Source organism: Austrofundulus limnaeus, unplaced genomic scaffold (assembly GCF_001266775.1).
Source record: "Austrofundulus limnaeus strain Quisiro unplaced genomic scaffold, Austrofundulus_limnaeus-1.0 Scaffold281, whole genome shotgun sequence".
Taxonomy (NCBI): Eukaryota; Metazoa; Chordata; class Actinopteri; order Cyprinodontiformes; family Rivulidae; genus Austrofundulus; species Austrofundulus limnaeus.
Genome location: NW_013952683.1, coordinates 165,853 through 180,575, shown reverse-complemented (window position 1 = coordinate 180,575; position 14,723 = coordinate 165,853). Strand labels below are relative to the sequence as shown.

General features: G+C 38.4%; 1 protein-coding gene across 1 annotated transcript in view; it reads left to right on the top strand.

Moving 5' to 3' along the window:
• Positions 1–17: 17 nt before the first annotated feature.
• Positions 18–14,723, top strand: part of ano1a (anoctamin 1, calcium activated chloride channel a) — a gene marked incomplete in the record, with an annotated part of 59,987 nt that continues 45,281 nt past the window's right edge. The window contains 2 exon segments of the mRNA XM_014021196.1: positions 18–296; positions 10,371–10,525. Of these exon segments, the coding sequence (XP_013876650.1) occupies positions 236–296; positions 10,371–10,525 (216 nt within the window).

Here is a 14,723-nt window from a genome sequence, read left to right as displayed (position 1 = left end):
ACTAGCCTATATAATATATATTTTGGTGGTGGGGAAGATTAATTCCTTTGCTGTGCAGAAAATCGACAGCAGTGGTCAGATTCCTGCAGAGATGGAAAGCTCWCTGAGCAGCGTTTCCACGCAACAGCAGCTCAGGCGGCTGTGAGCAGCAGATGCTGCTGCTGCTGCAGGGAGCCACGGCTCTGTAGATCTGGTGGGGGTCTCTGTAACCCCCCAGCGTATCTCGTTAGCGCCAATGAAGCGACAAGATGAGCCAGTCGGGGGCTCGACCGAACGCGATGGCCCCGAGGAGCGAGGTAAGACATTTATTTGCCTGCATGTTTTGCATAGAAGTGAGTGGAAGTTTGTCCGTCCGGCTGCATGCTGGTGCTGATGTTGTGATCCAGAAGAACCACTTGTGTCCTTCAGATCGGAGCCTCTTCAAGTTCTGCTGGTTGCTGCTCGGCTTGATTTTAGGCGGAATTAATTTGAACAATGTGCACGTGGACATGCTGGTTCATTACTTTAACTTTGCAGTAAATATTTGTACTTTTTTGTGGCAAATTGTTTTCATTTATCCTAGGTTTAGTGGATTCACAGACTATTTTATATAATTTACTTTTACTCGTAATCTCTTTCTTGTATTGTTTAAACCCATGATAGCTTTAAATCAAAAGTGTGCAGTTCCAAAAAATAAGGTTCAGAAGTTGTTGTTTTTTTAATGTACCTGCTTTAAGATTAAATGGCTTTCTGTCATCTGCTGAAATAAAGAGAAATCATCAGTTCTGGTCTTTAGGGGTGCAGCAAAAATGAACTTAGCACAAAAAGCAAGTAGATTAGTGTTTGGTTGAATATTTATTTGCTGTATGGTTCTTCACAATAAATCTTATAGGCACCTGACTGACAGCACCTGGGGGCACCAGAAGCTCAGAACAAGTGTCAATAACGGCAAAATAAGCTGTTTGGCAGAGAGGATTTAGCAAATTTTCATGTGCGCAACCCTCAGCCCTACAAATGCATKTTTCTTACAAATGTGGCACCATTTAAAAGGGAAATTAATGCGATTTCCATTGGTATATGATTTATTGCCTAGAACAAAAGCATTATTACACGTTTCCTTACTTGTTGTGTTAAGTATAGTTGTAAATTAAGTTTAACATCAAATCATGGTTATTATGACTTTTGTTGTTGTTGATGAGACTCGTTCACAACACATGCTTCAAGTGCTATGTGTTGTATAAGGTATATGTTTTCTAATTTTAACTGAAACAGCTACAGCTCCATCTTATCAACACAAGTTAATCTAAAGCTCCAGCATGGAAGACAACTTGTGATATTAGGCCTTTTATTCAAGCATTGAATCCGTGAGAAATAAATTGAAGATGTCAGTCTAAATCAGTGTTCRCATGTAATGTAATAGTTTGGCATCCCACTATAGGTTCTGAAACACTAAGCTGGAGGTCTTGAATAGATTTTCAGATTTACTGTAATTACTTTTAATTTAACAACCAAGAACATTTTTGTTATTTGCTTTGTACAAAAGTTACCTAAAGCTACTTAAAAATGCATGAAATTAGCATAATGGATATGTTTAATGCACATTTGATCATCTGACCAATGTTTATGACCCAAAACTAGTTGGGGGCACAGGTCTCTACTGTTGTTATGGGTCAAAAACTGAAAAATTTGGGAATCACTGGTCTAAATGAAAATTGTCATATTGTCCTTTTTAGTTAGAAAACAAATCTATACACAAAAAAGTATGCCCTATTTTATTGAATTCCCTGCACTTTTATTCTTAGGTCTCCTTCCTGCCAGATAAATATTTGATGACAAAAACCAGAACAGAGTTTTGACAGGGTATTTAGGTATGCATTAAAAAGACAGTGGTCCCCATTCCACATGATACATAGAATAAGGATAGTTTTGAGCATTCACAAAATTTCTGTAGTGGGGATRTCATGGTTTATTGCCCTGATGGCAGCGTATTGAGCCTCGGTGTGGCGGATTGTGGTGAGAGCTGATGCATGATGTGGGGCATGCAGCACACCTGCTGGTTTGGCTTAGCTGTGGAGGATATGACATTTCCAAAAAAAATTCAGTTAAAAATAAAAGTTATTATAGTCATTATTTTTTTCCTTTCTGTACCCCTGATGCACAATACATAATCCTGGTCTTTTTCGAAGGCACATTGTTTAAAGCATTATATGGTGAAATCCTAACAAAATAATAAATAATGAAGGCGATAAACACAGTTACTGTAAACCTCTCTTTAAGGGACTGTGGTCAGCAGACAGACTGTGGGGGTGGAGGAGGTGGAAGAGGTTATTGTGGAAGGATAATCTTTCATTTCCACTTTTGGAAAGTCAGCATGGGTGCTCTCCCTCCTCGAGTTTATCAATGGGTCTGCTCGACACAATTTCACACGTTTTGTGGCACTGGTGCCACTCAAGTAACTTTTTTTGTGGACTGACGGCCCTCGTGTCAATGTCTCTATAGGCTTGCAATGAGTTGGACATTAGCTTCTGCATTTACTTCAGTATGTCACAAAAATGTGGCGTACTATTGTCACCATGCAGATTTGTCGTATGAGGCAACAGTTCTGTCTGGTTGCTGCTGCTCACAGAAGCCACATCGTGCACACCTCACTGATGGAAACTAGAAGTGAGTCCAAGTTCATCGTAGGGGAGATGCAGCTTTTGTCAACAACAGTTGTGGAGCTATAGCATCCTGAYACAACAGGGTGTTGAAAGATGTTCTAGTGATCAAAGTAGGATATACACATTATATTATGTCAAACACCCTCTTATATTGTTTTTGCAGCTACTGAACCTGGTTTTAAATAGTGAGGATTGTGTGGAAACCCAAGAGGATTCAATGTGTTGACAATTAATTCAGATGGAACTAAATGGGTAATTACTCAAATAAAAAAGACAGGGCAGCAAAAACAGACTAAACATACAAAACAGTGTTGAAGCAGAGAATAACAGAAACGAGGGGAGCTTTATATACTTAGCAAAAAAAACCTAAAGAAATTTATGTTTGATAGATTTATTTCTTTGTTGTAACACTGCTTCTTTGCAATAAGTCTTTTACCGGGCACCTGATTGGCAGCACCTGGGGGTTCCAGAAGCTCAAAACAAGTGTCAATAACAACAGCAAAATAAACTGTTTGGCAGAGATTTGGCCATTTTTTCATGTGCACAACCCACATACTCAGCTCTACTCAAACTACAAATGCATGTTCCTTACAAACGTGGCACCATTTAAAAGGGAAATTAACAGATTAATGGTATAAAACTTGTTGTCAAGACTCATTGATAAAACAAAGGAATAATCTAGACACAAATTTACTTWMTTTTTGTGCCAAGTGTATAAGAACTGCATATCAACTGCAAACCATGCTCTACTGCCACTTTAATATGCTTCTACCAGGACAACACTTAACTTCACTGAAAGTTTTGGGCATGCTCAAAACAAATGTGACTTTATCATGCTACAATGGAGAGCCCACTGTGTTCTTAATAGAGCTTGAAAACCCTGCCAAGACCCTGCAGAGACCACCCATGTTCTGATTGATCTCCTTAGTTTTATTCTTAGTGCTTCATCATCCAGGCTAAAGAGGACTGTAGTGTTGCTCATGATGGTCTCATGCCTGGGTTGTAATCTCATCCCTGCCACCAGCTTTGTTCTAGCTTAGCATGCTGTTGTTCGTAGCACCATCCYGATACAGTCAGAGTCATGCCAGGATGGAACTGTGGGCATAGTGATGTCATGGAGTTCTTTGGTATGATCCTCATGAAAATGTGCTGCTGAGAGCTTGAAGTGGTTACAAAAGAGCTGATATTGTTATTTGGCAAATGTTAAGAGTGCAGCAGCATCTTTTGAAGAGGTTTTTCCTCAGTGCTGTAATTTAGCCACATTTTAATAAGCTGTAGACTGCCTTGAGGGGTCTTAATCCAGTGTGAAAGGGGCTTTACAAATATGACATGTACATTGTTTTTGTACATGTTTTACCATGTAGATGATTTGTCACTATGATCACAAAGTGTATCTATTCTAGTTTTTACCTTATTCTTTCTCATTTATAGCAATTCTACAAAATGAGAAAATTTGCCATAGCTGAAAAAACTGGTTTTGGTGCTTGTATGAATACACCATTCAGAGTTCAAATCGCTCTCAGAGCTAACACTCAACAGTCGTCACATCTTATTTACTTATTTTATTTATGTTTTTGTTTAGTTGTTTTTATGTCTATTGGCTGTACAACAAATTGCCCCTTGGGGATAATAAAGATCTTGAACTTGAACTTATTTGAAGTTTATATCTGTGGAATTTCTTTCTAAAACCATCCCACTGTCTGTCTGACCTTAACGAGATGACACCCATTTCTCCTTAGATGACTTCTGCAAGTCAGTGAGATTTCTCAGCAGGTAGAGCAACTTGTGGTTTCTCTTTGTGTTCCCACTTCTCAAGGCAACAAGCAAATAATGTTTGGAGGGTTTTTTGCATGTTGGATAAGTCATGTCTTCACATGTGTCTTCTGTCTAATCTATGCTGATTGAACATATTTGCAATATAATTACAAATGGTGTGTAAAGGATCAGACTGGGTCGGGTTTAATATTTTAGACAGACCGATCAAACGTGCATACGTGCTGATTTTACACTTAATATTTCTCAYGCTCCAGTTGGCAACCAAATCCAAAACACATCCTGGGCGTAACCTCTTTTCTGCAGCCTGCCAAGACTATTGGTTGATATAGTAGCAAGTCGTATGTTAATATGAACACATCGATGCGAAACAAGTTTTGATTATTGACATTTACGCAAAATTATATAATCTCATTTGGCAACATGAAATAATTTAAATAAGAACAAGAATAAAATAAGTTTGTGGCAAGGTTCAGATGAGAGGTGGTATGCATGACACAAAGACAGCCTTGTGAYATGTGACATGACGTTTGCCTCAGCTGTTTTTCTGGTTTACACAATCCTGTCTTGGTCATGAATCCAGCATGAATCACACATGACACAGACAGGTTGCAACATGGACAGAAGCTGTGTAGAGCCAGAAAAGCACTGACACATTAACTGTTGGCATGAAAGTCATGTTGAATGAAGGACTCACTTTGTAAAACAATACAGCTTTAATTGGATTTAGGAATGGATAATTAAAGCTATTAGAATAAAAGGAGCGTTTCTGTTTTCTGTAACCTTGTCCTCCAGGTTTGTCATGGAAGGCCTTTGGGAGTTGCAAACACATCTTCAAGAGAGCAATGGTGCTTATTTGATTAGATCTTTACTTTAGTCTTCATATTCTGTTGGTGGTGTGCAGCTTTATTTTACTGGTTTAAATCACAGTAAAAAAGTGCCAAATACCCATTTATATTGCAACAACACTCCTGGGTGCTCTGCTTTTCTTCCACTGTCCAAAAARTATGCCAAATTGATTCTAGATTGGCTGGTGCAACCTCACTGTGCCCTGTGGTGAACTAAAGGCTATGCCACACACTTTGCTTAATGGARTTTCTGATAAACCCTCAAGCCAGAYAGATRAAAGTATCAGTGTGTTTTAAAAGTGCAGTTTTACAACTTGCTTTAGTCATGCCCTCTGCATTTTAATGCACTGTTAAATAGATTTGGGATAATTTACAAACCTTTTTGACTGTATGATAAAGACTGAATCCCAAAAATTTGATTTGCTTTTACAGATTAGTAATTTTGGACTTTATTCTTTATTCTTTTTTATTTTTTCCAGACATGGAATATTACTCATACTCCTTTATGTAATACTTATTTTTACCGTTGACCAACTGTGGACATAATATAATAYATTTATTTGATTTTTCAAAGTTTATTATATACTCCAATTCTGATGAAGTTGGGATGTTGTGTAAGTCATGAATTTAAAAAAGAATATGATGATTTGCAAATCTTTTTTAATCTATATTCAACTGAACAAATACAGGATATTTAATGTTCAAACGGATAAACTTAATTTTGTTTGTTTGCTTGATGTTTTTTTTTTTTTCAAATATTCACTTATTTTGAATTTGATGCCTGCAACATGTTCCAAAAAAGGCTGGGACAGAGGAAATAAAAGACTTGGAAAATTGAGGAWTGCTCAAAAACACCTGTTTGGAGCATTCCACAGGTGAACAGGTTCAACAGGTGAGTGTCAAAGGGAGCATCCCTGAAAGGCTCAGTATTTCACAAGCAAGGATGGAGCAACTGCATGAGCAAAAAGTCCAACAGTTTAAGAACAATTTTAGGGATTTAGGGATTTCATCATCTACAGTCCATAAGATCATCAAAAGATTCAGAATCTGGACAAATCTCTGCAAGTAAGCATCAAGGCCGAATACTAACATCGAATGCCTGTGACCTTCGACCCCTCAGGTAGCACTGCATTACAAACTGATGACATTCTGTAATGGAGTAAGAGTGTGAGTACTTAACTGACCTGCCTGCAGTCCAGACCTGTCTCCCATTGAAAATGTGTGGAGCATTATGAGGCACAAAATACGACAATGGAGACAAASGACTGTTGAGCAACTGAAGTTCCAACTACAAAGCCTCGACAATTTCCTTAAGTGTTGTTAAAAAGAAAGGTGATGTAACACAGTGGTAAACATGACCCTGTTCAAGCTTTTTCTGGAACGTGTTGCAGGTATCAAATTTAAAATGGGTGAATATTTGCAAAACAACTAATTTTATCTTTTTGAACAAAACAATTCTATGTTCACAATTTCTTTTCCTTCTGTAAATCGATCCTGATCTGCAATTCTTCACCACTTTGTCTCTGACCTCTGTGAGGAGTTCCTTGGTCTCCATGCTGTYCTTTGCTTGGTGCTAATCTTTAGATGTGTTGCACTGGTGTTCACTCAACACTTACATTAAAATCCATAGGGGATCTTATTTAACTAATTATGAGGCCTCTGAGTGTAATGATTAGGGCTTCAAAGCAAAAAGGGTGAATGCGCACAGTTTTTAATTAAAAAAACAAGATTTTCTTTTTCCAATTTAACCTTATTTGTGGAGTTTTGTGTAGATCCACTACTTAGAATTAAGCTGAAACAATAATTTAAAGGGGCAATATTATGTGTTTCTCTGGCATATATTTAAATTCTATACCATAAAAAAGTAACTGTCACCTTCAGTTGTTATTAAAATGCTGTTTTTATGTTTAAATAAAAAATAAACTTAATTTCTCATTCCATTCATACGTTTCTAAATGCCTTTAAATTGGCCTCTGTCTCTTTAAGAACCTCCTTAAGATCCCGTCACGTCCATTTCAGTACGTCATCGCAACAGCTTCATGCCATTCCCTGTCTGCTGTTTACAAGCTGGAACATCGTAGCATGCTTTATTGTAATGACAATTAAAAATCAGCAACGTTATACAAGATTTTGGAAATTTCATCTCAGGATACATATGAACCTTACTGTCAGACCAGAAAGTACATTTTCTAAAGAACCGGAGCGATTACAGAGAGAACAGCTGGTAAGATTATTTCAGTCGCTCAAACCACACACACACACATGCATGTCCTGATCGTAATAAGTTATAAATCTTAACACATAAACCAAACAACATGTAAACAAAACAACATGAGTTGTTTTTCAGCTTAACTGCAGACGACAACGGTGTTTAATCCAACGGGGACTGGGGGGGTGGTTGGGGGGGGTGATACGGAAACTCGTAGTTTCCTTGGCTGCACTAAGTATTATTAGGAGCTCAGCAGACACAGTTTTCACTGGGTCTTTGCTAGTTGTTGCTGCCGATAGCCTGCAGGAGTCGCAGGGGAGGTGTGCTCTGTGATGAGGAAGCTCCGATTGGAGACACAACCCAGAGGAGGAGCTGATCCCAAAAGGCGGTTCTAGGCCCAACCGGTCATTTTGGCTCCCCTGGCCGCCTCAGGACACTACAGGATGTCTCAAACATGCATGAATGAGTTAAGACTTTTAAGACTTTGGGCATGTTTTTGATSAGAGGATAACATTATAACACAATATAAAGCTCAAAAAAGTAGATTTTTACATGATGTTGCCCCTTTAGTTTCCAGGTTGTAAGACTACAAAAAATGAGGGAATGTCTGCAGTAAAGTCATATACTGTATTGTTACTTGTCTGGACGGTCTTTGGGACTTTTTAATTATCATGACAACGATGTTAATTATTTGTATTTAAAAAATACATCAGTGATGATCTTCAACATTACAGACTTGACAAGATGTGAACTTTAGCTGTGGTATCTGGTACCAGCATCAGATTATTTATGGTGGAACCTCCTGTTAATTGGAGCTGGGGGTTTTTTCCCAAATGAGCTCAGAGATAATGAATTAAAATGGTGTGAAATTGTAAGTCAAACGTGTGTGTGTGTGTGTGTGTGTGTGTGTGTGTGTGTGTGTGTGTGTGTGTGTGTGTGTGTGTGTGTGTGTGTGTGTGTGTGTGTGTGTGTGTGTGTGTGTGTGTGTGCCATTATTTTTATGAAAGTGGGTTTTATCTGTAGCAATGTTTAGGCAAATGTTTTGTGTCAGTTATATTTACATAACTAACAGGAATATTGTTACTTCTGGTTTGTCTACTGCCCGGCACACCTTGATGCCACAACATTTACATGTGCAAGTGTTGTCAGTGTTAAAGGGGGGGCGGGGGAGACAGCATGGTCACCCTCATCAGTCTGTTGTTTTTTTTTTTTTAAGTTTGAGGTGATGAAACTTTTCTACAGATCTAAAAACACAGAACATGGTCTGCAGTGCTGGCTTGTGGGTTATCTTCAAGCATTCAAGCTGCAAACAAGTCCTCCCATAACCTGGTTTATGCTGTTGTTTTGATGTACACGGACTGCATGCACACACATGGCCCACTTCCTGAACCATGTCCACATGGAGCGTGGATGAGAGCCCAATCACAGCGAGGCTACAAATGGCAGCGGTGTGTCTCAACTTGTTTTTCTTCTGTGTGTTTACCTCAGATAGATTAGAGTTTGACTGACTGTGGTCTTGTAGAAAATTGTGCATTTTTCAAAATGGTATGKCCGAATAAACAGGAATACACTTGGATTTCTTCTTAAAACTTTATTCTCAATCATCTGACTCCAATCAGATCCACAGTACAGCACTGAGCAGGCCTCAGTGTAAGACCTTGGGCTGAAACAAAACAAAACAGCTGCCCTGCTCTGAGCAGAGACTCTGCAACACACTGACAACTTCTCTTACTATAATAATGAATTGATCTTATAATGTTCATCTCTTCCTGGTTACGCCCCTGGAGGTGTTACCTTTTACGTCAGACATCAGAACGTAAGTCATTTTTGTTTAGGCTAAGTAAAGAACACATGATAAGACACRAACCAACTCTTATTCTGTTATGGACTTAAAGGCTGAAATGATCAGAAAGTATAAAATACAAAACTGCATCTAATATTCAATTAAYCAGTTACAAAATTTCYTTCTGTCTRAAAATATCAGTTTTTATTCCCCCAAGTTAGATATATTTTATAAATCAGTAGCAGAGATTTAAACAGCTGTGATTTGTCTTTTCATTAGAGTTAGCATATCTCCACACTTCATGTATATCAATAGCTCACATCAGCTGTGCAAACAGGAACATTTCAACCTGTCAGACTGTAGAACACGTGGTTTTCTAAAAGTTTAATTATGTTGATTTAATTATTTACTTTAATTAAAGTAATCAGTTTAGATGTGAAACTAGTTTACAGGTTTAGTTTATCGGTCATTTTTAAAATTAATCTTGAAATTAATATTTTTTTGCAAATGGGCAGGTATTGTGCGATTTTTTTTTCTTCTGCTACCTTTTATTTGTATTTTGTTGTGTGTAAATGTTTTGTTTTTTTGTTTTAATTAAATGAATAAAGTTAATTGACTTCTATTTGTACAGCTGACCAGAGTACTTTACAGTAAAAAAAGTACATATTTAAAATACACAAAACACAGTTCCTGCCAGAGCTTGATTTCCTTTCTGTTATCATGATCCAGAAGCTTGCTGGTTGATAGGAGTATTCATCCTGGTGTACCAAGGCCATTGAAAAACTTTTAAAGTTGGGTGTAAAATCTTAAAAGTCATCTGAAAATGGACAGGAAGTCACTGAAGAGATGCTGCACTTACGACAGTGTGTAGGCGATGTATGATTAATAGTAGCCTATTAAGATGGTCCAGATGGAACGTGATAAAAGTGTGAATGACTTTTTCCAGGTCTTTTATAAGAAGAAAAAACTTCACCTTGGCAGAACTGCAGCATGATTTAAAATCTGATTTAAATTTTTAATGAAATTGTTAAAAAAAAACATGTCTAGAAATTATTTTACAAACTTTTTTTAATGTTAAGCCAAAGTTCAAAGCCATCTTGTTTTTATTCCTCCACCAGGCTCTCCCCCCTCCTCACCTTGTGAGCAAACAGACCGCCCACAGCAGGAGGAAGCCACGATGAAGAGGAGGAGCGATGACTACCTGCCGGTTCCTGGGGAGGAGAAGAACCTGGATGGAAGCTTCAGCAGGAAGGCCGGGAGCAACAAGTCCATAGTAAGAGGTTTTCTCCTCCTCGCATCATCTTGTGTGAAAGGTTTTCCAACTCAGCTTGAAGCTCAGAGATGCAGGTATTATTAGATGTGAGCTGCAGATGCAGACAAAGTTTTAATGTTCTCCAAATGAAATCAGAAATTCAGCTTTGCTGCCAACAGAGAGGAGAGAGTCCTTTCCAAACACAATGAAGCTCCTTTGAGGGTTTTGCAGCTGTTTTTCCAAAACAAGATGTTTTCTTTTTTCTTTTTCTTTATTTTATTGCGGTGTGCTGGGAGCTGATAGAGGATCATAGTTGGGTTCTTTGTTTATCAGCCTCAATGCGAACAGAGCTGTTTGTTTCACTGCCATTAAAGAGAAATAAACAGTGTTTTCATGAAAGCTAGCTCCTCTCTGGGAGCGTCTCTGACTTATTAAAGTTGGCTGTTAAAGGGCTGCTGTGTTCCCACTCATAAATCAGAGCAGCAGTAAGAGAAATGTATAATAAAGTAAACTAAATATGCYTCTTAAAACAAGGACATTTTGATGTTGCAGTTTATGATGCTGTGGGATAATAAGCAGCAAGTGGGGGGGGGCAGAAATGGTGTGATACTGTAGACATTATCAGTCTACGTGCAGCAGCATTGTCCTGTGTTACACTCATTATGCTAATTTGACATAATTTTAAGAAACTATAGAGAAAAATGTAATAATTCTAAAAAGCTGAAACCAGAAAATATGACTGCCATTTTATATATTCAGCCTTTATTTTCTTAATTACCCTATTTATTTTCAATAATTCAAAAGTTTTCTTTCCTGCACAGTTTTCTGTGCTATAGTTTAGTTTACGGAGGATCTTCCCCCCCCCCCCCCTTTTTTTGGCGTCACTCAGACTGAGGTTAGAGATAAGATCACACCCAAATCCAGTTTGTGTGCATTGAACGAGGCTTTAATTATTGTGTAATAGAACATTTTGTTGTCGTTGGTGCAAGGCACTAATTATTTTGTAGGAATTACACACTTCATTGGGTCTGGGATTAATGGAACCTTTGTAGCTTGCAATCTATGCTGCCTGCAAAATGAAAGCAGTTTTTTTTAAGTCTGGTTGTTGGGTGGAGTATATCTAAAAGTTGACTTTTCAGTTGCAACTCACGGTATTCAGTAATTTTTCGAATTTGCGTGTTTCTTTGTATCTGCATATAGATGACGAAACAAACGTGCCTGAAGTWGCTGTATTTTTTATGCAAATGTCACATGTCTGAATGAGTTTTGCTTTGCAAACCTGTATCCGCCCATAAACACATGACCAACACAGAAACCAGCCTGTTATCTGCAGTTATCTTCAGATTAAACCCAGTCTATTTCCAAAGTTCGTGCAACCTGATTTGTTCATGTTATACGTAATATTAAAAGCATTCATCGTTTGCCTTTTTGCTTAACAGCAAATATTCATGAGCACTTTTATTATTCACATAAGGGGGAAAACGTRTCAGCACTAACCTGAATGTAAACACCAATGCATCTTTACCCATAGAGGCAGCAGTCCCTAGACTTTAAAACCTTAAACTTAAAAGAGAAGCCAATGAAATATTATCATCATCTAGCCTTTATGGTACTTTAGTGTTCTTATCTTGCAATTTAATGTTCTGCCGACCTGCAGTTATTAGTACTAAATGTGTAAGGCCAGTGTGCAAATGAGAATRATGGTTTAAAAATGAACATTTCCACTGTTTCTCTTCCGTTTGTGACCAAAGCACATCCCAGACAGAGACAGGGTCTGTCTTGGATCAGGACTTTGTCAGATGGATGGCTGGTTTTCACCAGTGTGGGGAACCTCACTCAGAGGAGAGATCTTTCAGACACATTTGTGGTCAYGCTGCTGAATCGATGTGATCATACAGTAAGTGGCTGTGAGTACYTAGTCTGAGGCACTGCGAGTACTGACACAGTTCTCAGGTCTTGTTCACGTTCGGCTTTAACACAAGACTTTTGATAAACTGATAGTGAGCGGTCAGCTCTTGGCCATAAACAAATCCTTTTCCTGTTTCTGTTTGGGCTTTGGAGACATTTGCCAGATATATTCTAGACACCGTTGCCGGGCTGAATGCTGGAAAGTGTGGCTCTGTGGGAACGTTTGTGAATTAAATCTTCCATTATGCAAAACCTGACAGTTCCAGTATCCAGATTTATTTTATTGCTGCTGTCAAATGCAGCAGACTGCTGGACTGTTTCATCCTGAGCTTATCATGGCTCAAGTGTGTGTGTGTGTCTGTGTGCGTGGGAGTGTGTGTTTTTGTGCACACATGTATGGGGGTGGTTGTGTACGTTTGGAGAGCCTCATTTCCCGGCGGCTTGGTGAGAAAAAGCGTTCCCACTGGCGAGTGATGCGTACACCACAACATCCTCATCTGCCTTCTGAGAAGTGCCCTCTGACCCTTGCCGCTATGACTACTTCCTGTTTAAAGGGAAATGAACATGCGTGTGAATCTGTGTGTATACCACACGCACAAGCCCCCCTCATGATGATGTCGCTGACAGGAGGGTTGAGGCTGTGACGAAAAGAAGAGGTTTTCTGCTCAGCACGCTGTGTTCTATGTCAATATTAGTTTTCTGGTTGATCTACAATCATAAATCATCAGTTCCCCCTGATTTCAGCCTGACTTTATGACCCTTTTATTGACGACGCTGTTTGATCTTTGTGGTTTTACTTAACTGTTTCTTTATGAGGATTTAAACAGCGTTGATGACAAATATTATCTGGTTTTATTGCTGTCATAAATTACCCCACACTAGGTGATTTTTAAATTCCTTTCTCCCTGGTTCATACCTGTTTTTCATTTTCACACCTGTGAATTCAAAAACCAAAATCTACAACCAATCCATTTTATTTATTTATATATAAATATTTGGAAGTCCACATAATTGATTTTTTTTTGCTTACTTTAGGATGAAATACAGTGGAATCTTTTAAGGCTTTGGTCAGTTTTGTGATTAAACTCCAGACCAAATGTTATTTACATTTTTAAATGCAAGTCAGAAATTATGTCTAACTTTTATTTGGTTTAGGTTTTGCGCATCAGAGCCCTGTGGTGTAAGATTCTACTGAAAGCTAAATGTAGCACATACTTAAAACAAAGATTCATCTTTTAGATAAATGGCCCAGCTTTTACGTCAACTCACTGGGGTCAGTGGAAGTTGCTGAGAAGTTGTGTGTGCGTGTGCGTGTGCACGTGTGCGTGTGTGCGCCACAGTGTTTCATTTACCTTCCAGAACTGTGATASTAATATGTCATCACTCACACATGAACTGTAACGCTGACCGTAGGGACAACATTTCTCCACTGCAAGGTTTGTCAAAATAAAGCTTAATAAATAAATACCAATAATTATCAGGTCTATGTGGTGACCATCTAATGACCTTGGATAAAAAAAAAATTGAGCTCATGGCCACAAGATAAATTTTAATCAATGTGTTGTTGTTGTTGTTGTTGTTGTTTTTTTTTTTTTTTTTTTTTTTTGGGGTGGGGGGGAGATACAGACGACACTGCAGTCTGATCCTGAATACATTTTTGGGTGGGTTTGAACTGTTCAAAGGAAGCCGACTCCACATTTATGTATTTGGTGTATGTTGATAAATACATGGTTCATCTTTCATAGTAGGCTRTTTATGAGGTGACAATGAACACCCAGGTATGGAAGAGAATTAGGGCCGCAAAGCAAAATAATATTATTTTTTCCTGAGTTCTGTGATTAAAGTCAAAACTCAGGAAAAAATAAAAATTTCTGTGCTCTGTGGCCCTAATCCTCTTCTGTACCCAGGTGTGTGTCAGGAAACAAACTTTTTTTTGCTGTGGTCCGGGTCCTTGTACTTTTTGGTCTTTTTTTGTTTTGTTTTGTTTKKTYTWAAAAAACRATGTTGACAAAMAAAAACAAAGTAGCAGTCAGACCTCTGAATTTTACACAATCTGGCCTTGATGTAAACTTAATGAGACGTCCACTCTCAAACACACTGAATGCTTTTCCACTTCCATCTGGACAATTTCAACGCTCTGTCTCAAATGTTGTCTGACAACAATCTCAGCCCAGCGAGAAACTGTCTTTATGTTGAGTTTAGCTGAACAAGTTACATGGATAGTTTTGTGCCATCGATTAGCAACACGCCATCTGGACAGACATGGAAATGTCCTTGTGTGTGTGTGTGTGTGTGTGTGTGTGTGTGTGTG